The sequence below is a fragment of the Ceratotherium simum genome, chromosome 11 (assembly GCF_057802395.1).
Source record: "Ceratotherium simum simum isolate JZ-2026a chromosome 11, ASM5780239v1, whole genome shotgun sequence".
NCBI lineage: Eukaryota > Metazoa > Chordata > Mammalia > Perissodactyla > Rhinocerotidae > Ceratotherium > Ceratotherium simum.
The window spans coordinates 21,827,740-21,851,208 of NC_141910.1; the positions used below are offsets into that span (position 1 = coordinate 21,827,740).

General features: G+C 38.4%; 2 protein-coding genes across 9 annotated transcripts in view; one reads left to right on the forward strand and one right to left on the reverse strand.

Annotated features, from left to right (window-relative positions):
* Positions 1 to 221: 221 nt before the first annotated feature.
* MDH1 (malate dehydrogenase 1) lies at positions 222 to 17,622 on the reverse strand. The gene is made up of 9 exons (XM_004435632.3): positions 17,501 to 17,622; positions 11,522 to 11,620; positions 10,573 to 10,669; positions 7,923 to 8,098; positions 5,671 to 5,793; positions 2,387 to 2,563; positions 1,760 to 1,873; positions 1,122 to 1,211; positions 222 to 560 (listed from the first exon to the last, which is right to left on the reverse strand). Exons 1-9 carry the CDS (start codon positions 17,501 to 17,503, stop codon positions 435 to 437), a joined length of 1,005 nt encoding a protein of 334 aa, XP_004435689.1. The 5' UTR covers positions 17,504 to 17,622; the 3' UTR covers positions 222 to 434.
* A 116-nt stretch (positions 17,623 to 17,738) lies between these two features.
* The window catches only part of WDPCP (WD repeat containing planar cell polarity effector), a 380,072-nt gene continuing 374,341 nt past the window's right edge, over positions 17,739 to 23,469 (forward strand). For all 8 annotated transcript variants that reach the window (XM_087436667.1, XM_087436664.1, XM_087436671.1 and 5 more), the window contains exon 1: positions 17,739 to 18,277. The gene's annotated coding sequence lies outside the window, so the exon portion shown is untranslated. The remainder of the gene's footprint in view (positions 18,278 to 23,469) is intronic.

A 23,469-nucleotide genomic window follows, 5' to 3' on the forward strand; every position in this document is an offset into this window, starting at 1 on the left:
AACATATATTCTGGGGTAGATTGATTCATTATCACAAGGTGGATTTTCCTATTCTATTTAAATATAAGAGAATTATGCTTTACCTTGTAACATTTTCCATCTTTACTTTCTCTGGTTAAAAAAAAAAGCAAAACACAACGCTTTAGGCAAGCAGGGGAAAACGCAAGTTTATTTTCTGAATAGAAACAAAATATTAGCTAGAAATTAGAGTCTGAGTCATCTTCACTTGAATATATATTTTATTTAGAATGCAGCACTAACAGCATGATGATAAACTGTCACAAATTTATACCAAGAAGCACACAATCTTTAAAATGTGTTGTTTTTCACAAGTAATTTAAGTATAGCATTATCATTATTTGGTACGAGAGTCAAAGACGACATTTAGATTCTTCAGCTTTGGGGCATTTAGTAACATGAAAATGATTGTCTAGTCAGGCAGAGGAAAGAAATTCAAAAGCAGTTTCTTTTTCTTCTGCCAGTTCCTTTGCAGTAAGATCCATCTTCTCACGTGAGAAATCATTAATAGGGAGACCTTCAACAACCTTCCAGGTCTTATTCTGTTTGAAAATAATTGCAAATAAGAGATTTACAATTAAACTAGAACTGATCTTCCAGGAGGCAACAACTTAGTTTGAACTTAAATCTAGGAGTATCTGTTTTAAAGTCTGATTCTAAAGAAGCAAATCAAAATCCAGATCTTAATTAAGAGGTAATTCTGATAAAAACTCAACACTTGAATTTAAAACTCATTGAATCTAGAAAAAAATCTTTAAATGAGGCTTTAATTAGCAAACATAAAAAACTATTGACTTTAGTATGGTTATAATACAGAGCAACAATACTGAGAACCATTGCATCATTTAGAAGATACAATTTGTAGGTATCCGATATTAGAGGCATAATAACAAAATGGGTCTATAGTGAAGAGTTGAATCTTGCTTTCCAGGTTAATTTCAATTTTTTAGTGACCAGAAGTTGCGCTTCACATGATTTTAAAGCTGAGAAAAATGTCTAATTTAGTAAAGAAACAACTTTCTAGACTAAGTTATACCATTATTAACAAAAACATACAACTACTTTCCCAGTAGGGGACAAAAGGAATTAACCCAATACCTGACCTTGATTACAACAGGGAATGAGTAGAGCAGATCTTCGGGAACACCATAGGAGTTGCCATCAGAGATAACACCCATGGACACAAACTCTCCCTGAAAATAACAATCAATATTTTACATTCTCATAGTGCTTAGGGATTAGTTTACATAACCAACTGACACATGAACTAACAAAATTAAACCAGGTGACACTTTCTTATTATGTGCATAACTTCATTACTGTATGAGGAACCATCACCAGGCACTTCCATGACAGGGTAACTTTCATGGGTATTATTCCACTTTTCCAATCCATGTGTCAAGCGGGCTAGTGCAACATAACCCTCATTTTATAAATGAGGAAGCTATGGTTTTTATATAGGTTTTAAGAAGAAAAAAAAGTCACCTCGCCATGTGTGCTAGGTGCTTTCCATACATCATTTCATTCAACCCTCACAACCCTGTGAGGTAAGTGCCATCCAGGTAAAAGATGACAAAAGAGCTCAGAAAGGTTAAGTAACTTTCCCAAGGTTACTCAGCTAGTAGGCAGCAGAGCTGGGATATGAACCTAACCTATCTGACTACTAAGGCTATGTTCTTTTTACATTATAGCATCAGAGGACAAAAATAAAAGAGTGACCTATGCAAATTGGAGTCCTTACCTCTGGGGTTCCAAACCAGATGTCTCTGACATGGTCACAGATGGCTTTTGCAGCAGACATCGCACTGGATAGTTTTCGGGCCTTGATGACAGCAGCACCACGCTGCTGCACAGTCTGGGTGGGGGCAGAGGCAGAGACAACAGTGTTACTTGATCATGATAGCAGAATTTTCATCAATTCCAAACAGATCCTGGGGTGAAAAGGCTGCAACCATAGCTTAATGTGTCCCCTCTAAATCATGCAACTACTCAATGTCGGCCCTACTAACCTATTTCAGTTATAAGCACCAGTCTTTCTGAAAAGAAAAAACTACAAATCCCCACAGAAAGTTTACCACATTTCATACAAAGAAATGGATCTCTGTGTAAGGATAACTGGATGACTAGAGGGTACTCTAGTTTTTCCCACTTTAGCAATCAATCTTGACTGCCATGCAACAGATCAGATCATGACTGGCTTAGTATGACCCCAAAAGCAAGTATGCAGTTTTCAGAGCAACCGTGAAAGGCTTGCTCTCCTTGAGTTCCCCTTTTCCCCCCACCTCTCGGAGAGACACTCAGGTCAATGTGGTGTCTCTCAAGAGTTCTTTATGCTTGGCTGTTAAGAGAGCTCCCAGATTTTTCTTACAGTGATGAATTCTCCCTTGAGCCAGCTGTCATCTTTCAGAGCTTCATAAACACCAACTTCCTTTCCTTGCAGTTTCACCTTGGCGTGGTTGACATCTGGATACTGAGTGGAGGAATGGTTTCCCCAGATAATGACATTCTTTACATCATCAGAAGTGACACCAAGTTTAAGAGCAATCTAGTTAAATAGAAAACAAATACATTACTTAGACAAACGCTTTTTATTTCACATTGTGACCTGTTTGACAAATGCTCTTAAGATAAAAAAGCCTCTGAAACTTCAGAGAACAGGAGAGTTATATTGACTTGTTAAAAAAAATTGCAAATTTTATTGCTTGGTAATTTCCTAAAACAGCTTAAGGGTGTAAACAAATTGTGAACCTGAAACATTATAGGGTAGAATATTTAAGCAGAATGTTTAAGAGTAGAGAGCATCCTACAGTTTGTGATTAACTTATTAGTATAGCGGGTTTATCAAATATAAAACACCAAGCAAGAGGTTAATATCACATGAATATGTAAATGTGACCTTGTTAATGCTTACTTGGAGATGTCTCCTCAGCACTTCTGCACAATCAGGTATTTAGGTACTTTCTCCATATTTAGGTGAATATAATATATAAATGACCTAATGTTCAAATAATCCTAAATATGAAATTTTGAAGTTGGAAGGGACTAAGATTACTCAAGTATGACTGTCTTCATTTTATAGATTAGGAAACCGAAGGAAAGAGTTTAAATATTACATATAATACTGCAATTATAACAGATGTAATAATCTCTATCTCTAGGTTCAGAAAGCTCTTTAGAATCCTGCATGCCTAGGGCTGGCCCCGTGGCTTAGCGGTTAAGTGCTTGCACTCCGCTACTGGCGGCCCGGGTTCGGATCCCGGGTGCGCACCGACGCACCACTTCTCCGGCCATGCTGAGGCTGCGTCCCACATACAGCAACTGGAAGGATGTGCCACTATGACATACAACTATCTACTGGGGCTTTGGGGAAAAAAAACGAGGAGGATTGGCAATAAATGTTAGCTCAGGGCCGGTCTTCCTCAGCAAAAAGAGGAGGATTAGCACGGATGTTAGCTCAGGGCTGATCTTCCTCACAAAAAAAAAAAAAAAAAAAGAATCCTGCATGCCTTGTAGTCATATCAACATCAACTACATTTGTAGTACAGTAGCCACAGAAAGGGTTAGAAAGTTATGTTTTGAAAGATTTAAATAAAATCAGCTTGCTTATTTTCTTATTCACCTGATAAGGTAATGTGCACAAAAGAAGTTATGGTTAGTTATATGTATAATTTGTTCCTTATTAGATAGTAGAATTCATGAGGAACCAGAAGGGAATGTTTTGGAAAAAAATTTTTAAAAGCTGATGTGTTAGGGTGACATTGTGGGTGATATTTCTTTCCTTTATGTTACAATAATAATGGGAAAAAAAAGTAGTTGTGCCAGAGTCCATAGCTTTTGCATACTTAAATAAAAGCAGTATTGCATTGAAGTTCTGTTTGAGCATTCACCACATAACAAAGGGAACACACTCTGATATTTTAAGGAAATTTTAAAAATAAGGATGGTAATAGCCCCAAACTGGAAACAACCCAAAAGTCCTTCAAGAATGGTTAAACAAACTGTGGTATGTCCATACAATGAAATAAATAAGTGGAGTAAGTAGAAGAACAATAAAAAGGAATGAACTACTGATACACCCAACAACTTGGATGGATATTAAAGGCATTAAACTGAGTGAAAATAAGCCAATCTCAAAAGGTTACTTACTGCATGATTCCATTTTTATACCATTCTCAAAATGACAAAATTATAGAGATGGAGAACAGATAAAAGGTTGTCAGAGTTTAGGAAAGGAGAAGGAGGGTGTAACTATAAAGAAGCAGCATGAAGTTCTTTTGTGGGTGATGAAACAGTTCTGTATCTTGACTATGGTGGTAATAGTAATCTATATATGTGATTATATGTCATAGAATCATTCATAAAGACATAAAAAAAATGAGTGAATGTAAGAATGGCAGAAATCTGAATAAGTCTAGTTAACAGTATTGTGTGCAGTTTAGTCAATTTCCTAGTTTTGATAATGCTCTATAGTTACATAAGATGTCACCACTGGGGGAAGTGGGTGATGGGTACACAAAATTCTCTGTACTATTTTTGCAACTTATTCTGAGTCTATAATTTTTCCAAAATAAAAAGTAAAAAACAAACAAAACAACAACCAACCAAACAACAAGGAGAAAGATGAAAAAGGCTATTACCTAAAATATTTTCAATGACTTGACTCATCTTCACACTAATTTATTTAGTCAAGAAGCAAATTGTCTTTACTTTCACTATGACCCTTAAAATAAGTTGAGACTCATTCCTTAAATCCTAAAATAGATGATTTAAAAAATTAACTTAAAATTCTTTGTTTTTTGACATATTTTAAATCACTTCTGATCCAAACCCTGCTTCATCTAGAGTTCTGCAAGCATTAGGACTATTAACTACCTTATAAGTCTTCACAAATTAGTCAGATGGTTGGTTTCGGGGGTACCCAGTTACGATCTGCCTAGTGGTTGGAGTAGAGGGGTATGCTGTGTAATCAGTACCATTTTCTCTGTATGCCATGGCCTGAAAGGACTTGGAAGAACTGCCCTTACTTCTATTTACCTGGCGTCGTAGAGAAAAGGAAAATTTATACCTGGAGCAAGTAACCAAAATGTATATTGCTAAGAATTTAGAACCCATAACTCTGCTGAATGTGAGCTTCAACTGCTCCAAAGTACGGGGAAGACACACTGCCTCTAAGCCTCTCCTCCTCACAGGCCTCCTTGGCTCCCCTTACTTCCTGTGTCCTGTTGCCCACCTCCTTTTGTTCTTTTGATTTCTTGAGCTAATCCACTTCTGTCTGGACAGCAAAGGCCAGTACTTTGCATTCAAGAGATGTAGCTTCTGAATATCACTCATGTCAGAGGTAGTATAAATTGACATGTACCCAGGATAGCAGTTCCTTGCCCTCTTTGACACTTTTACGTCTGTCATATAGATCTATTAAACAGTTTTTGTGTAATTCTCCAGCCCTAGTAATTTTCTTCCCCTGATACCACCTAAATGGTATCAGCCTCCTTAAGAGACTAGATTAAAAGACTTCCTAACAAATTGGAATAGCTTCCTACTAAACAAAAATAACAACAAAAAAGCACAAACTAAGATTAAGAATCTTTAAAAGTGAGAGAAAAAAGTTTTCAAGTTGAGCATTTGTAAGATTTTAAAAGGCATTTTCCTTACCTGAGCTTTAGCTCGGTTATGATCCAAACGCGTCAAGCAACTGAAGTTCTCCTTGGGGATGGACGGTGCTGACTTGGAAGCCGTTAGGCAGTTGGTATTGGCTGGGTTTCCCACCACGATAACCTAGGATGTACGGGAGGCACAGCAGAGTTACAGACCGTATACTGATTAACTAAATTACCTTAGAATATGACTGACAAATGTGTAACCTTTGTATCAAGTTTGCATGAGTTAAATATGTAGAGTTATCACTGTAGTTTCTAACAGGTTTCTATCCTCCCTTCTAAAAACATTTTTCCCCTTGTTAGGGTTTGGTGTGATTACTGAAAACGTTTCTTTAATAAAGCCACTATTATGTATACAAGTCACTTTCCAGGTGGCAGCGTCCAAGACCTAAGGTACATGTCTTTCTCTTTTGTTTTATGCCAAAACAGAGACACAGCATTTATCTACTTGCCACAAAAAACATAATCTAAGGCTCTATCTCAGAGTTCAACTTGTTCCCAAAATTTTCCTTCTTATAAAAGTAGTCCAAGATAGAAATTCTACTTGAGCAGTTTACTTTAGGACATGAATTGTCTGTATGAATTAAAAGTGTTTCTCAATCTTGCCTAACCCTAAAAATTAACTGGGATATTTGCTAAAATACAGACAATCAGTCCCACCCACACCACATCTATTGAATCAATCTTCAGGAGAAAGTACTTCAGGCTACTATTTTTTTTATTGGGGAGGTATAGGATACACTGAATCACAATACAGTATAGGAAAATGTACACATGGATTTTTTTTTAAGTTTTAAAAATCTTTAATAAAATGATAATTTAAAAAAATTTACTGCGAAATAATATCAAATTTACAGAAAAGCTGCAAGCATATTACAAAGATTAACTCCCATATCCCCTTTACCCATATTCTTTAATTTGCTCCATCTCTCTCTTCACACACACACACCCCCCCACCCACCCTTAGTCTCTTTTTTGGTCCATTTGAGAGCAAGCTGCAGAGACATGATATTCAGTGTCAGTGTACATTTCCTCAAGCAAGGATTTTGGCCAAGGGGTGATTACTGTGCAAGCAACACTATACTCCAAGCAGCCTGGATGTCAGCAGTCCAAACAACCTTGTCATCTTTTACCAAGTGATCTGTGGATTTCCATTCAATGAATTCTATTCAATTCATTTCTATTATTTTCTGTTAATGATTACAGAAAATAAGTTACCTATTTAAAAGGGAGTCCACAGAAAGCAAAAATTCAGATGTCTAGGAAGTATTATAATAGAATATTATAATTGGCAATTTAAAACATCTTATAAAATTTTCTTTTATCTTTCTTTGAAGTCAAGATAGAGAGGAAGAAGTATGTCAAAATCAGTAAAACCTCTAACCAGCAAGCCTTTTTGCTGTAACAACTAAGTTCTAGTTAATTGATACTTCATTAGTAAAAGGAGGCTTTACTGTAATATTAAGACAAATTTAGAAGCTAGAATAGCTTGAAGACAAAGAGACAGAACAAGAAGTCATACCTACTCAATTCCTCTGGATTGAGAAATTCAAATCAAGCATATCAAAATTCCTCTGGATTGAGAAAATCTGGGTAATCAAAAGCCACCTATTGCTGAGAAGGCAGCTTATAGCCATCTCCCTCCACAATCACACACACAAATCCAAATGTCTGAACAAATATTTCCACACAGCTAAAATGCACCAGAAAGTTCTGTGCCTTCTCTATAGGTTTATGAACTAATATTAAATTTCCACGTCATAGTATTAGGCAAAATATTTTTTGAGCACCTCTGGATATAGATTTCTACACTATAAGAAAAGACTCAGGAGCCGGCCCCGTGGTGCAGTGGTTAAGTGCGTGTGCTCCGCTTCGGCAGCCTGGTGTTCACAGGTTCAGAACCCAGAAGTGCACCGACGCACCGCTTGTCAAGCCATGCTGTGGCAGCATCCCATGTAAAGTAGAGGAAGATGGGCACAGATGTTAGCTCAGGGCCAATCTTCCTCAGCAAAAAACAGAAGGCTTGATGTTAGCTCAGGGCTGCTCTTCCTCCCCCACCGCCCAAAAAAAGAAAAAAACTCAGAAAGGGAGAGCTTATTAAGCAAAACTCTGTATCTGTATTTACTGACCCTCACACAGAACTGGAAAAAAAAAAAAAGGCAAATAATTTTGTTTTCACGTAAATGCTGAAAGCAGAAGTTTCAAATTCTGATAATAAAGAACCCCATAAAATACTGTAATGGTCACCTTAACTGACTTCTTGGAATATTTCTCCAAGGCTGCACCCTGGGATTTGAAGATTTTCACATTTGCTTTGAGCAAATCTTTCCTCTCCATGCCATCTCTTCTCGGCATGGAGCCCACAAGAATGGCTACATCCAGGTCTTTGAAAGCAACCTCTTCTTTATCTGTTGCGACGACATCTGTGAACATGGCAATAAATATGCAGAGCTATTTAAACACCCAAGTCTGAGGTTTTCTTTTTAATAGTGAACCTACCCAGTAACTTTCATTCTGTAGCAGATGTTTACTTTTAAAAGTTTTAGGGGCCAAAGAAAAGAACGACAAAGTATTAACTCAACAACCATAACATCCCCAGAAATGTCAATACATTTATTTTGCTTTTCCTATTTCAATAATTATCTTAATTTCAAAAATTCTATAGCTTTTATCTTTTATAAGCAGATATGATGCAGGGTATGATAACTTTCAAGGCAACATTTGTTATTCACACTAATTACCACTGATAACACAAAAGAGAAACTAATTCACCTAACCTTTAAGTTACAATTACTTTAAGGTCTAAGATACCAATCACAAATTAAAAATAATGTTTAGTGAGGAGTTTTGTGCCAGAAATAGTGCTAAGAGGTTTATTTAATCAAATTTAATCTTAATATTTTACAAAGACAATGAGGTTTAAAGAATTAACTATCTGCTATCAAAAAATAGTGGGGCTGCAATTCCAGCCAAGGTTGGTCCAGAGTCCAACCACTATGCTACAGTGTTAGTCCAATAAACATACACCACTTGCTTTTTGATTAAAGAACACATATTACTGGCTCTCCTTTGTTGACAGTATTAAAAAGGCCATGACAGTGCTTTAGACTAAACATTTGTGTCCCTCACAAGATTCCTACATTGAACCCTAATCCTCAATCTGATGGTATTCAGAAGTGGGGCTTTTGGGAGGTGATTAGATTAGTAAGGTGGAGCCCTCGTGAATTGGATTAGTGCCCTTATGAAAGAGGCCTCAGAAAGTTTCCTCATCCCTTTCCCCATGTGAGGACACAGTGAGAAGATGGCTGTCTAAGAACCAGGAATTGGGCTCTCACCAGACACCCAATCTGTTGGCTCTTTGATCTCTGACTTCCCAGCCTCCAGAACTGTGAGAAATAAATTTCTGTTGTTTATAAACCACTCAGTCTATGGTATTTTTGTTAAAGCAGCCCAAGTGGACTAAGACAACCAGGATTCAGCATTGTCATTGGTAAATTTTTAGACCAGTGAACTTGTGTCACAGGCTATATGCCCCCAAATAGGTATACACAGGACTACCAGTTGCAGAAGAAAAAATCCTTCTTCTTCCCAGCCACACATCCTTATTTGCTGAACCTTCCCTTCTCCGTCATATTCACAGCTGACCAAGAACAAGCTGACTGTAACCTGGGCCCATCAGAGATGGAAGAGAGAACTCAGCAGAGAAAGGAATAAAAATGAGAAAAAGCAACAGAGGAAGCTGATTTGGAAATAGTGGGTGAGGAAAAGGAGCCAGCAGAATAATGTAGGCAGGGTAATGTACTCTCTTACATAAGTATGCAACCAAATGATTCACATGGCAGAGTACTCCTTCCAGTAAATGTTTATTGAACAGAAACATGAATTCTGAGCATGGTTTCTCTTGGGTGTGTATATATTTTGCTTCGTGCAAACTTCTAGGAGAGTATTATTAATTAATCCTCACCAAAAGAAAAAGATCATGATAAAGGTATAGCTAGAGAAAAATACTCAAATTAGTTTACAATTTGACCTAATGTTTTAATGAACCTTTCAATCAAATTTAAGACTTCTGTCTAACATTTGTGTTAACAGTTCAGCAATTTGCAAAGGCTCTTAGCAGAACTCTGGTGGGCTTTTTCAAACTGTGCAGTATATGACTAGGACAATTTACACTATATCTCAACCCGACAACCGGCAGATGGGATGGTACTATATATAAGGGACCAACCAATTTCTAGCCTCAGGGTGGCACATGGCTCTGGAAGACATCATTTAGAGTTGAAAAAGTTATCCATTACAGGACACTATTACTATTTAAATAATCTTTTTTTTTTTTTTTTAAAAGACAAATGCATTTTTTTTTTTTTTTTTTAAAGATTTTATTTATTTTATTTTTTCCCTCCAAAGCCCCAGCAGATAGTTGTATGTCATAGCTGCACATCCTTCCAGTTGCTGTATGTGGGACTCGGCCTCAGGATGGACGGAGAAGTGGTGCCTCGATGCGCACCCGGGATCCGAACCCGGGCCACCAGCATTGCAGCGCGCGCACTTAACCACCAAGCCACAGGGCCGGCCCCTAAATAATCTTTAAATAACAACAATGTAGACTCTCAGGCGTATAACCTTTGTGCAATATTATACTTAATTAGTAAAATAAATTATATATAAGCACGTTGGGAAAAAAGTATAGTCTTTTATCTTACATTGGTTATTTCTCACTTTTACCCTTATCTATTCTTGGTATATATCTCACCAAGTAGTTGTTCAAAAAACAAAAACAAAAAACTTTTATGAAATATTTTCTAATTGAGATGCTAGTTAACAAAAATCTAAAGTCTATTTTTTGAAAGACATAAAAATACTATAAAATCCCTTTCTTCTCTACTCCCCAACTCACCTTTCAGGAGGGGAAGGGCACAGTCTTGCAGTTCCATTAGGACACCGTCCAGGACACCCATCATGGGAGTGATATCCAACAGCACAAGAACTATAGGCTGCCAAATAAACAGCAAGGACAGCAATTGTCAGCGTAGGTTATGTCATTTAGTCACAAAAAAGACCTTTTGCAAAGTTTTTGCTTATTCAGCATGTATATGTGTTTTATCCCCATTAATTAGTCATAATTATTTTAGGAGGTCAGGTATCTAACATCATGCCACTTTCAGAAAAAGGAATGCTATAAAATCAGCAAAGGTGTGCTAACAGGTACAGTAAGAGGAACCACCATCACTGAATTTTAAAGGAGTAGATGAAAGAAACATAAAATTAAAGTGACATGCCACAGCTTGCTCTTATTGCTAATAGCTGTCTATCTGATTTCAGTTCATGAAAAGCTAAGTACAGTATCTGGCACAAAGGAAGAACTTGATATCTGTGGGTGAAGAGAATGGATAAATGAATATTTTAGAAAAGGATTTTAGTGTACAGTAGTCAGACCTGGTGGAATAGGGGGTACATGCTTCAAACTGAGAAGGAGATTTACCTGTCTTGACTATTTTGGGTCCAAAGACCATTTATGAACAAGAAAGTGCTGATTCAGCAACTTTCTCTCCCACTTGACTCTCTCTGACAGTTACTGTCATTAGTGAATACCTTCCACTGACTGATACCTGCTGCCTGCACCAAGTCAGGTAAATACAGTATGTGGAACAGTTCTCATTTGCAAAGTGTTTTCAATGCCTAGAGGGGTACAATAAGCTACAAGTTTCCATTCATATTAGTGTGCCTAGTACATTTATGGGGATTACCTATTCCTTTATCATTTAAAAATTTCTTTGCAACTAAATACGGGGTTTTATTGACAGTATTCTTACTTTGACTTAAGATTTATAGACGCTTGCCCCTACCTGGTCTTTACCAAAGACAGATCCATTTCCAATACTGTACAGCAGTGAGTATGCAATTTGACCAGCTGCTCCAGTCACAAGGACTCTGAGTGGTTCAGACTGTAACAAAAGAGACCTATTAACATCATAATTAAAAAGTGCTATTTTACCCTAAAGATATTCAGGATTTTCTCTATAATAAGAAAACCACATACTTTAAAAGTTAATGTAAAATTTTAAAGTCTCTTCGCATGTGGCTTAGTAGAAGACCAACATATCCCAGACTTGTCCCAGTAAATACAGCATACACAAATCAACTAAGCAACTTCTGGAACATGTGTCCTTTGGCTGCATATTTATGCAGTGGTATTTAACTCTGACTGTTACCTTGGATTTACTTACATAATCTTATCCATCATTTTCTAGGATATTTTACCACTAAAATATGCCTAATAATGTTGATGTGCATTATGTGGTGATACAAACCCTGACGGCCACTAGAACCTTACAAATCCTCTTATGCAAATCCCCTCAATAGAATCCTTCACACCAGGAAGAGAGGTAACAGTGGTTAAAATTTTCCATTTACAATGAGACAGAAAGTTTTAATAAAACTATTCATCATGATTCAACTTAACTACTTGGAGGAGGAAAAATAAACCTTTATTTTTTTATTTGAGAAAGAAAAATAAGAAAATGATAACATCTGGATCATAATGAATTTTAGTATTAAATAATAAATAACAACAGCAACATGTAGTGACAGCTGACAACCTGATTCCAAGGGAAAATTAATTTTAAAAGGGAGGAAGGGGGAGAAGTACAAAGAGCATAATAGTTATAATACGGAGAAGTTGCCTTATACATCTCAATAGACCTTGAACAAATTATGGACATATGGACAAAAATAATAACTAATATTCAAAATGATGACCCTGAGTCATTAAACAAAGAGAATTAAAAAGATAGAAATATTTCTATTAAAAAGAGCTAAACAGGGCCGGTCCCATGGCTTAGCGGTTAAGTGCGCGCGCTCTGCTGTTGGCAGCCCGGGTTCGGATCCCGGGCGTGCACCGACACACCGCTTCTCCGGCCATGCTGAGGCCGAGTCCCACATACAGCAACTAGAAGGATGTGCAGCTATGACATACAACTATCTACTGGGGCTTTGGGGATAAAAATAAATAAATAAAGATGCTCATCAGTCTTAAAAAAAAAAAAAATAGAACATACTCAAAAATAATTCTTGAAAAGTTGGTCACTCTATCCAGGAAAAAAAAAAAAAAAAAAAAAGAGCTAAACAAAAATGTTTGGAAACTTAATGGTTAAGTTTAATTAGATGGAAAAATTCAATCAAGGGGCACTGTTCCCTTCTCTAACAATGCTGGGTAAATGTACTTCTACTCTGTGTCAGCTCTATTGTTATCACATGAGAGAGGTGCACCACTGAATTGACTGGGGATAGAAGCGTTTTGATTTCTTTATATTTAGAATTCCTTCTTCCAGAGGAGGCATGCCTCTGGGGTGGAAGGAGACTATGACCTAGAAGGGTCCTTCTAAACCTTCCAACCCTAACCTCTGAAGGTCAGCAGCACTTAGCAATTTGGTACCCATAGAAGTCAAAGGAAAGGGCCGGCCCCGTGGCTTAGCGGTTAAGTGCGCGCACTCCGCTGCTGGCAGCCTGGGTTTGGATCCCGGGCGCGCACTGACGCACCGCTTCTCCGGCCATGCTGAGGCCGCGTCCCACATACAGCAACTAGAAGGATGTGCAGCTATGACATACAACTATCTACTGGGGCTTTGGGGGAAAAATAAATAAATAAATAAAATTATTAAAAAAAAAAAAAGAAGTCAAAGGAAAAAAATCTCAGGAAAGAAGTGTCAACTGTTGTAGAGAAATTAATCTGATCATAGCAGACTATGCATGCATTTCTTCCTCAGAGATGCGACCAGCGTGGGAGTGGAAAAAAAGGAGAAAACTATGGAGAGTTTCTCCCTGACCTTCTTGGTCTCTTCCCTATCTTCTTCACCAACTTTTCCCCTAGGCCTTCATATCTCTAAGTATACAAAATATGATAATTCCCAAAATAAGCCAATTTTAATACAACACTTATTTATGTTCCCAAACAGACTTTAGGTTTATTAAGAACACAAGGGCTGGCCCGGTGGCATAGCAGGTAAGTTTGCATGTTCCACTTAGGAGGCCTGGGGTTCACTGGTTTGGATCCTGGGTGCAGACCTACTCATCACTCATCAAGCCATGCTGAGGGGGCGTCCCGCATAGAAGAGCTACAATTCTACAACTATGTACTGGGGCTTTGGGGAGAAAAAAAAAAGAGAAAGAGGAAGATTGGCAACAGATGTTAGTGCAGGGCCAATCTCCCCCCCCACCAAAAAAAGAACACTAAAAGTTATTGTATATGATTGTTTTCTAGCATATGGCCTTTACATGTTTTTAACTGTCATTTTCCCCTCTTCTCTTGAAGAAAAGGGAATAGAGGAAGGAATTATTCCCTTTTCCTCTTTAAAATGCAAGCTCCTTAAGGACAGTGGCTTTGTCTATTTTATTTATTGTTGTATCCCAACTGCCTAGAACAATGCCTGGGATGTAGTTGGAGCTCAGATATTTGCTGGAGGAATATCTAGATCTCATAAAATTACCATCTAAAACTTGGAAATGTAAAAGAATTTATTTTTTTTATTTTTTTTTGAAGCAAATGTAACATGCTTTAAAAAATTATTTAAGACATTTTATTCATATATACTTGCATTTAGAAGGCTGGAAACTTAGTGATCATGACAGTTCCAGCCACAGTTAGCAAAATTATTTATGTCACTAGTTCTAATGATATAGTCTTCTAAATCAACTGATCAACTGTTATGTCACTTCATTCATTAGACAATACACCACTACACCTCTATTAGGTACCTGATACTATTTTAGGCCAGAGAATTCATTAGTGAACCATATGCAGGAAACAAGAGGATAAGCCAATTTTCTAAAGTAGGGGGCTAGAGAGGCAGTAGAATGTAGTAGGTAAAGAGACAGCCTCTAGAGCCAGACTTTCCAGGTTCAACTCCTGACTCCACAACTCATTAGCTGTATGTTCTTGGGCAAGCTACTTAACCTCTCTGTATTCAGTTTTTCCCCTTGGTAAAATGGAGATAATAGCAGCTACCCAACGAATAAGGTAGTTTTAAGGTTTGGGAGAGTTAACATACAAAGCATTAAGAACAGTATGTAGCAAGTACTATAATTATAGGTCGCTGTCACCATGGAATTTTCCTCTAAGGACTCTCATCGCCTGTGGTTTTCTATTTACAGTCTCTACTAGACTGTGAACACCCTCCATGAGAGCAGTCCACTTTTGACTCCAATTTGCACTCCCATATAGTGTTCACCAAATATTTGTTGAATGAATGAAAGTAAGGGTTAAGAAAAATATAAACACATGCTACTTCAATGTAAAGCAAGCTAGGATAAGAAATGAGGGGGAAAGTGACTATCATTATCTGTAAAGCTTAACCACCCAGAAAATCAGGTAGATAGGATAATGCAGTCAATTTTAGGCATTAATTTTAGCTACTAGAAAAGTGTTCACAATATCAGAGTTCTTAGTGAAGGGGATGTGGCCAACTAATTAACAGCTACTAATTCCACCTCAGCAGTGTCCTCCTTCTGTATCTTTGAGCAAATTATTTTCACAGGTAGGTAATTCCATCTTGTTAAGAGTAGTATGAAGCCTAGTTAGTCTCTGAATGTTTGATGATGAACAGGAAAGAAACTGCATATTTGGTTCTTTCTGCTCTTTGCAACGCTGCAGTTGAAAAGCAGAGGGTGAGAGATTCCTGCAGACTTTTCACAATGTTACAGTGTGAAGAAAGGTTACTATTCTTTGCTTAGATCTCTAGGCAGTCTGCCAAGATCCAAAGAAGGAATGTCTTTGCTCTTGGCAGGGCACTAATGACCTTCCTGCAGAGGCAGGCTCTGTCTTTCGCATGTCTTCAAGTCTCATTGGAAAGCTTGAATTTAAGGTGTTCCTTCTGTTATTCCACAAAAAGACCCATGTTTTCCTTTTTTTACTTTCTAATTTATATATATTTCTGTAATATAAAAGACAAACAACATCATTCAGATTCTTTGATACAGTTTATTCTTGCTGTCACTCCCCATGGACACAAGCAAAGAATTTCCTCCTTTAAAAATGGCTTTGAATAGCTTACAAAAGATGGCTCTTTTCTAACTCAGTGATTGTTCACAGACTCTCTGGAGGAGGCAAGGAGATTCTGAGTCACGTGAGAATTTGCTGTCAGTCTCAGCAAACTGACAGGAGGATTATTCCTCATGGACGTCTCTGTATTATCTGGTGCTTCAGTGACCTTCCAGGGAAGAGGCCTGGCTTGATCTACCATGTAGCAGAACAACACAAGAATGGGGGCAGAAGATCTCTCTGTGACCTTGGGAAAATCATTTGACTTCACAAGGCTATGCTTTAAGATTAGAGGAAATAATCTCCAAATTCCCTTCCAATTATAGAATTCCAATATTATGAATTGCAAAGAGTAAAGCTATCAGGTAATATAAATGTTGATAACATAGTTTAGTTCGTATTTGCAGTATGAGCTTGTATCTTCATTCAGAACCTCAGCTACTAAAAATTAATTTTCAGGATGACTTGATAAGTGTCTGTATGACACAATATGGTAAAATGGAAAGAGTGTGAGATCCTTGAGGGCAAACTGTTGTGTGAACTTTAGCAAATCACATTCTCTTTGGGTTTCAGAGACCATGCGATGCGAAGTGGGGAGATCTGTCAAGATGATCTTTAAAAGGTCCCATCCTGTTCTAAAATTATCAAGTCTGAGCTTCTCTGATAATAAGTACCTCTACTTTCTTGCTAAGATTATTAGGTCAGAAATCACTGAAACCATCATTTAAATGACAGATTATGTTATCTAACAAAATAAGTAAGAAACTTAGGTTTAACACTTCCTGAGAATTCCTAGCTATACCCCCTGGCCCCCTTATAAAGGTAGAGGGAGTAATCTCCTTGCCTTCAAAACATGTCTTTTCAGGTTCTGGAAAATTTTCAATTCATTCAAATACTTTCCCACACTCCCTACCCATTTTAGTATTTTGAGATAATGAAGGAAAAACAGTCTCAATCATAAATACAAGTACTGTAGCAATTTCTCCCAGCCTCATGTCAAATGTCACCTTTAAACAGCATGCAGATTATTCCTACGTCAGAGTTCCCTCACCAACCCCCCTTTCTCCCTTTCAGCAGAGACAAGATATGGAGATCTAGGTATCCAGATCTTCATGACAAGATGGTCATATTGTGTAACATTTAGAAGCAGTGGTTCTAGAATTCATAATATACAGATCAGTAAAGAAAATCTGCATTAGTTATCTGTCTAGTGATGCCGTCACTGCAACACGTCCTGGCACTACAAAATGAGATCAAGGAACAGGTTTTATATGACATTTTGTGAAACTAGATATGGCGGAAACACGTCTCCCGAAAACACAGATCGTAATCTGGAGCACCTGGTAAGCACTACCTTTACAGTCGAGGGCCTTCTGCTTTCAAGGGCTTTGTGACAAAAACCCGTAAAAATACTGGGCTTAAGAGGAGAAAAAGAGGTTAGGACCCAACCCCCCCCATATCAAACCTTATCGTCCTTATCAAATTCCATATCGTGCTTTGGAGAAAATCCGCAGCTCCGTATTTTGTATCCCCGTCATGCAGCAGGACTGAGATCGCGCCTCTTCAAGGACAGCGATTTCTCTAGAGTCCTTCCAAGCGCCCCCCGGGTGGAAATCAACCCCTTCCCAATTCCCAGGTCACTGCGACAGTCCCCAGATGAGTCGGGCTTTCCAAAGGGCGCGAAAGAGAGTGCTTTACATAGCCACCCCATAAAAGTCCTTCAAGCGCAAAAAACCCCACACAACGGCGCAAGGCCGGAGGCTGGCAGCATCCAGGGGCCCGCACTCACCATGATTGGGAAATAAGCGGACGATCGTAGCACCTGCAAAATCAGCCTCAGAGAGTCGGGTCACCTCTACAGCGGAACCGACTCCGGGAGGGCGAGCGGTGTTGGAAAGAAAAGGCTCGGCTCCTGACCGCGGCGCCCTCTGGGAACTGTAGTTTATGCTCCCTGATTCTGGCGCAATCTCCAACGCATTTCCTTCAAGTGTTAAACTACACTTCCCGAGGTCAGAGGGTCTTCTCACGCCCTTCTCCCTGCGCTCTTCTCCGATTGCAAAGTAGTCCCCAAGGGCGAGCCGCTGTGATTGGAGGACGGCGACGAGCGGATGATTTGGACTCAGGAGAAAATGACCTGCCTGATGGCGCCCAGCAATTGGCGGGAGCGGAGGCATGTGTAAATCGAGGGAGGAGAGACAGATCCTTTAGCTACATCAATCACACGCGCCCAACTGAGACTTTTTCCTCCCTCAAGGGTAAACGTGGGTGGTAAAGAGACCTTCCGCTGCGTAAAGCCGGCTCGACCCGGAAACAAAATCTTTTTAAAAACTATTTACACTCTGGAGGAGCGGGAGGAATTGACGTGTCAGGAAAACTGGACGGCTTCTCAGGTTGCTAAGCGACAAGGCAGAAGAGTGCGCGCACGCACTGTCCGCTGGGAGTACCTGAGGGATCTGTGGCGCCGGCAGCTCCCAGACCTAGGAGACGGAGTGAGCGCGCCGCGCCCTCTCGGGTCCTCCTTCCCTAACCAGGGGACCCTCCGCCCCTGGTAGTGTCCGGTGACGAGGTGAGGGGTTTGCGGGGACGCCTCCTCTGAGGCGGCCGGGGACCGCGCGTCTTCCCTACTCTGGGGCAGATGAGCCCGGGACCGAGGGCAAGGTTTTCTTTCAACCTTGGGGTCCGGAATGCTGTTGTACGCCGTCCCGCTGGGCGAGTGTCCGCGAGCTCGCCGGTCCCTTCTCGGCGCAGAGTGTTGGGGCAACAGTGTTCTGGAGGGCGTAGTGCCTTGAAGTTCGCGCCCCCTCACCGCTGTAAGATGCAGCTCTTTTAAAGTTAAATAAAAGATATTGAGCCCCTGCTTTGTGGGAGGTGAGCCCCTCCCTTCCTGGAGCTCACAGTCTACGGATCTAACTTTCTTTAAGTCCTCCGTGAATGTTGACACTTTTGGGTAATATCTTTGGGAAATTGGATGCTCTTTAAACCGTCTTGACCTTTAAATTATGCCAAACCTGCATTTCTAAGGCAAGCGTGGCAGCTGAATGGGAGACACTGGTTGGTTCAGGCGGAGTCTCAGCTGGTAAAACAACAGGTTTTCATTTAAAATTAATGTTGCCCGATAGAATTGTTGTGCTCTCTGGAACTTTGCTTCATGTAGACGTTGAAAGGAAGATGTGATGCTCTGGAATAGCATATATGTAATGAAAATGAAGGAAATATCTATATTAAATAACGTTGGAATCACTTCTGGTTTTTCTCTATCACTGGTAAATGAGTGCCAAGTGGTATCTTTCAGTTTTGAGGGTTTGCTGTTGTGGGAAAGAAATATAATACCTTATTTTCCAACTTGATCAGTCAATAGCATTTATCATAGCTGAGTGACTCCTCCTTGAATCACTTTATTCACTTGGTTCTCAGACAACATCCTTTCCTGGTATTCCTCTTATGTTACTGGTTGCCCCTTCTCAGTGTTCCTTGCAAGTTCTTTTTTTACCTCTGAACTCTTTTACCATTGTAGTGCCTGTATTCTTCTGTCTACACTTAATCCCTAAGTGATCTAATTCATGAGTTGCATGATTTCAAATGCCACTTCTATGTCACAAAACAACCAAATTTGTGTCTAGTCCTGAATTCCAGACTTCTCTATCTAACTACTTTCTTGTTATTTCCACTTGATTTTCTAATATGCATCGTTTCCACTATTTTACAGTGTTTTTTACTGAGAAATAGAAAATAGAAGTGAAACACCACACTCTTTGATATGGATAACATGACATGGAATTTCCCTAGTTCTAAGATGTTGGTTGTGGATGGGATTATGAGATTTCAAATGGTAGAGTAGTAAAGAGCTGGGACTGGTTTGATTTTTTTTAAGTCTCTAGAACTTGGTTGACCAAGACTGTAGCCACTAGTTACATGTGACTATTTAAATAAAAATTAATTAAAATTAAATAAAATTAAAAATCCAATTCCTCAGTCACATTAGCTACATTTCAAGTGCTCAATAACCACTTGTGACAGAATATGGAATATTTTCATCGTCACAGAAAGTTCTGTTGCACAGCTGCTGGAACTTAGTGGAATCAAGGCATCAACCAGAGCAGGAGCAGCTGCAACTGCAACATATCTTTGTGGGGTCATTTCTTTTGCCCCTGTGTTTCCTATGGTGTGCAGAGCTGTCTCTGATAGTGACTGCATGGGAAAGGTCCTGTCAGAGTCAAGAAAGAAACCTAATTCTTGTCTTAACCATTGTCTTTTTATTCTGGAAGACCGCACATTAACAGTCTTGGTGTGTCTATTTAAAAGAATGTTTGCAAACGTTACATTGTCCTGGATTTTGAACCGGACTTAACATCAGCAGGCCCACGTCCTTGGGAGAGGGTGAGAAAGCATGTCATTGCCTGGGTGACACCAAACAACATCTGTCTGCTGCTGCCCACTCTTCTGTGTCCCTGCCACATTCTAAGTAGATGAAACAGCATGTGCCTTATATAAGAGGCTTGAAATAGAGTGGCAGGTTCAGACCCTACCAATAATTGGGGTTAGGAGAGAGAGGATGTCTGTATATTTTAATGAGTGCTACAGGTCTATATTCATATGTGCTTTTTATGAATTTTCATAATATATGTTTTATTTGGATATATTTGCTTTCTATGACCTTATCTCTATTATGAGTTTGTCCTATTAAATGTCTAGCTGGTTTTATAATTTGTAATATTTTCAATTTGGATTAAACAAACATGCTTTTTGTAAATCAAATTTCACAATAATTGTTTTTTCTAAGGAATGAGGAAGAAGAGAAATGTCACTAAAGAGGGGCTAAGGAGACTTTAAATGTATTGGTGGGTGGAGAAAATATTGGGTATTCATTTCATTATTTGTTCAACTGTACTCACCATCCAACTTAACAAAGAATATTAACAATCCCTTCCCAGAGATAATGTGTTGACATATGCACACATATATACTCATTCTTGTGTGTATAGATATATTTTGTGATTATGAAAAGAAAGTCATATGAGTTATTAAATAATAATAATAAATCAGTGCTTTCTCCTATCCCCTGCTAATTAGAGATTATGAAAACTTGTTACATGTCACTGCTTATGGCTTTACATGTGAAAAATACTGCTATATAAGCACAAACTTATCTACATTTTCTCATAAGTGTGTCCAAAGACAGATATAATTATGCCCATTGTTTAAAAAAATTAACACACATGAAAAGACTCTGAAATGGATCAATTTGTGGTTCATAAGAAGTGGGAACAGCTAGACCTTGGACAGTAAGTAGAAGTATGGGCTGGAGCAGGGACAGGGGAGTAGGGAAAAAAGAAAGCAATTGCGTGTGAAGAACCAACATAGTGAAGTGAAAATTAAAAGAGAGGGAAAAAATTCTCACCAAACATATTTATTTACATTAGATATCTCATACTTCAGCCAACCTACCTGCTGTTGCTCAAACATGTCCTTCAGTTTTCTGCCTCCATATTTTATGTGTGCTTTTTCCTCAACTGTAATCTCATCCTCTGTTTCTGCCTGTTAAGATCCATTCCGCCAGGCTCTCTCCAAATGCTTCAACCTTTATGAAGTCTTTCTTTTTTTCTTTATTAAAACTCTTTAGTACAGAATTTCCAGCATACTCAAAATGAAGAGTTAGTAGTATAATTTTCTTAGTCTATCATCCAGCTTCAACAATTATTAACATTTTGCCAATCTTTTTAAATTTACCTCCCTTCTACCCCCCCTCCCCCAACATTTTCAAACATCCTGAAAAGCTGTACAGTAGTAGCTTTATACTTTATACTATTACTTTATAGTAATCTGACTTCCATTAGGAGACAGACTATACTGGTTATTTGGAAATTTAGTATGATGAATTGTTAACTAGAACAAGGGGAGGGGGGTGGTGGTTAACTACTAAAGGAAATAAAAAAACTCTAAGGGTCCCAGAAGTAGCAGGTGCAAAAGAGTAGCTACTACTTCTAGGATGGGGAAGAAGGACTGAGAGAGAGCTCTTCTTCCCAAAGCTTGGATTCAGACCTCTTCAAAAAAAGGAGACATCTAATGATCTCACTCATATGTGGAATATAAACGCTTGGATTCAGACCTCTTCAAAAAAAGGAGACATCTAATGATCTCACTCATATGTGGAATATAAACCAACACATGGACAGAGAAAACTGGACTGTGGTTACCAGGGCAGTGGGGGTGGGGGGTGGGCACAAGGGGTGAAGGGAGTCATATATGTGGTGATGGACAAACAAAAATGTACAACCCAAAATTTCACAATGTTAGAAACCATTAAAACATCAATAAAAAAAAAAAAGAAGGAGACATCTACTAAGGCTAGATGGTCTCTAGAAGTGCCCACTGTCTGGGGGGAGACTGGGACTTGAGGCCACAGCTGGAACTTTTCTCCTCAACAAGGCTCTTGGGCTCCCACACTGAATAATAATAATGATAGAGGCCCAGAATCTAGAAGGAAAGTGTCTCTCTGCTGCTACTACCTTACAGAGTCACTCCGTTGCCTTCTCTTAAACTGGCAAAGGAGAAGTGTTTACAGAGTCTAGTTCTGGTGTCACAAAGTAGGGCAAAGAAAGGTAAATTTGGTGCTGAGAGATAATTAATTGATAACTGGCACACCCATATACTTACTATCTAATTTCTTTAATTATTAAGCATTTTGCTATATTTACTTACCATGTATCTATATGTCTGTCCATTTACACGAAGTCTTTTTTGATTCCTCAGCCTGATAATCACTCTTAGTTTTAAAATTTGAAATTAAAAATTATGTGCAAAATTAGTCTATAGTGGGGAAAAGATCACTAACAGTGCTTCTCTCTAGAGATAGGATTTGGGGTGGGGATTGACTGGGAATGGGCATGAGGGAACTTTTTGTGTGACAGAAATATTCTACATCTTGATAGGGATTTGGGTTACAGAGGTATAAACATTTGTAAAAATCTGCAAATGATACACTTAAGATTTGTACATTTCATATTTGTAAACTTTATCTAAAAAAACTCAAAATTATTAAACTCTAGTTAAAGATAGGTAGGCTGAAGTATTTAGGGATGAAACATACTTATGCCTGCAACTTTCTTTGAAATGCATTAAAAATACAAGATGGATTGATGGATATATACAGCGATGAGTAGTTATGTCCATAAAAAATTAAAATATAGATACAGCAAATATAGTAATGTGAGGAAATACTGTATAATAAAATGTTAATTGTAGAATTTAGGTGCTGTTCACTGTACAGTGCTTTCAACTTTTCTGTATCAGTTATTAGACTGATAATTTCCTTGAGTTCAGAGACTGTGTCATACATCTATTTATGTCTCATAGAACACAACATGATGTCTTTCTCACAATAGGTACTAGCGAAATGTGTTTAAAATTGCCGTTGCAGAAGTTGAAAGACTGATCTTAATCTTGGCTGAATGAACCTAATCAAGCTTTTCTATCTAAGCAGAAATTTTGTAAGTCCAAATTATATTGGGAAATGATTGGAAGAAGTTGTGAAATACCGAGCATATCAGAAATTTCACAAATGTAATTTGACATTTTAATAAAAATTATCAATTTTTGGTAAATAGCTTTTTATAACTTATTTACCAAATCGCTTAGCTAAATTATCAGGCTTAACCTTTAAGCAGAATTAAGAACAGTTTAGATTATAAAATATATACTGTAAATTGTAATGGAAGTGTTGCTCTTAAAGGATGGGACTTTACCCCCTCTGATTAGTTT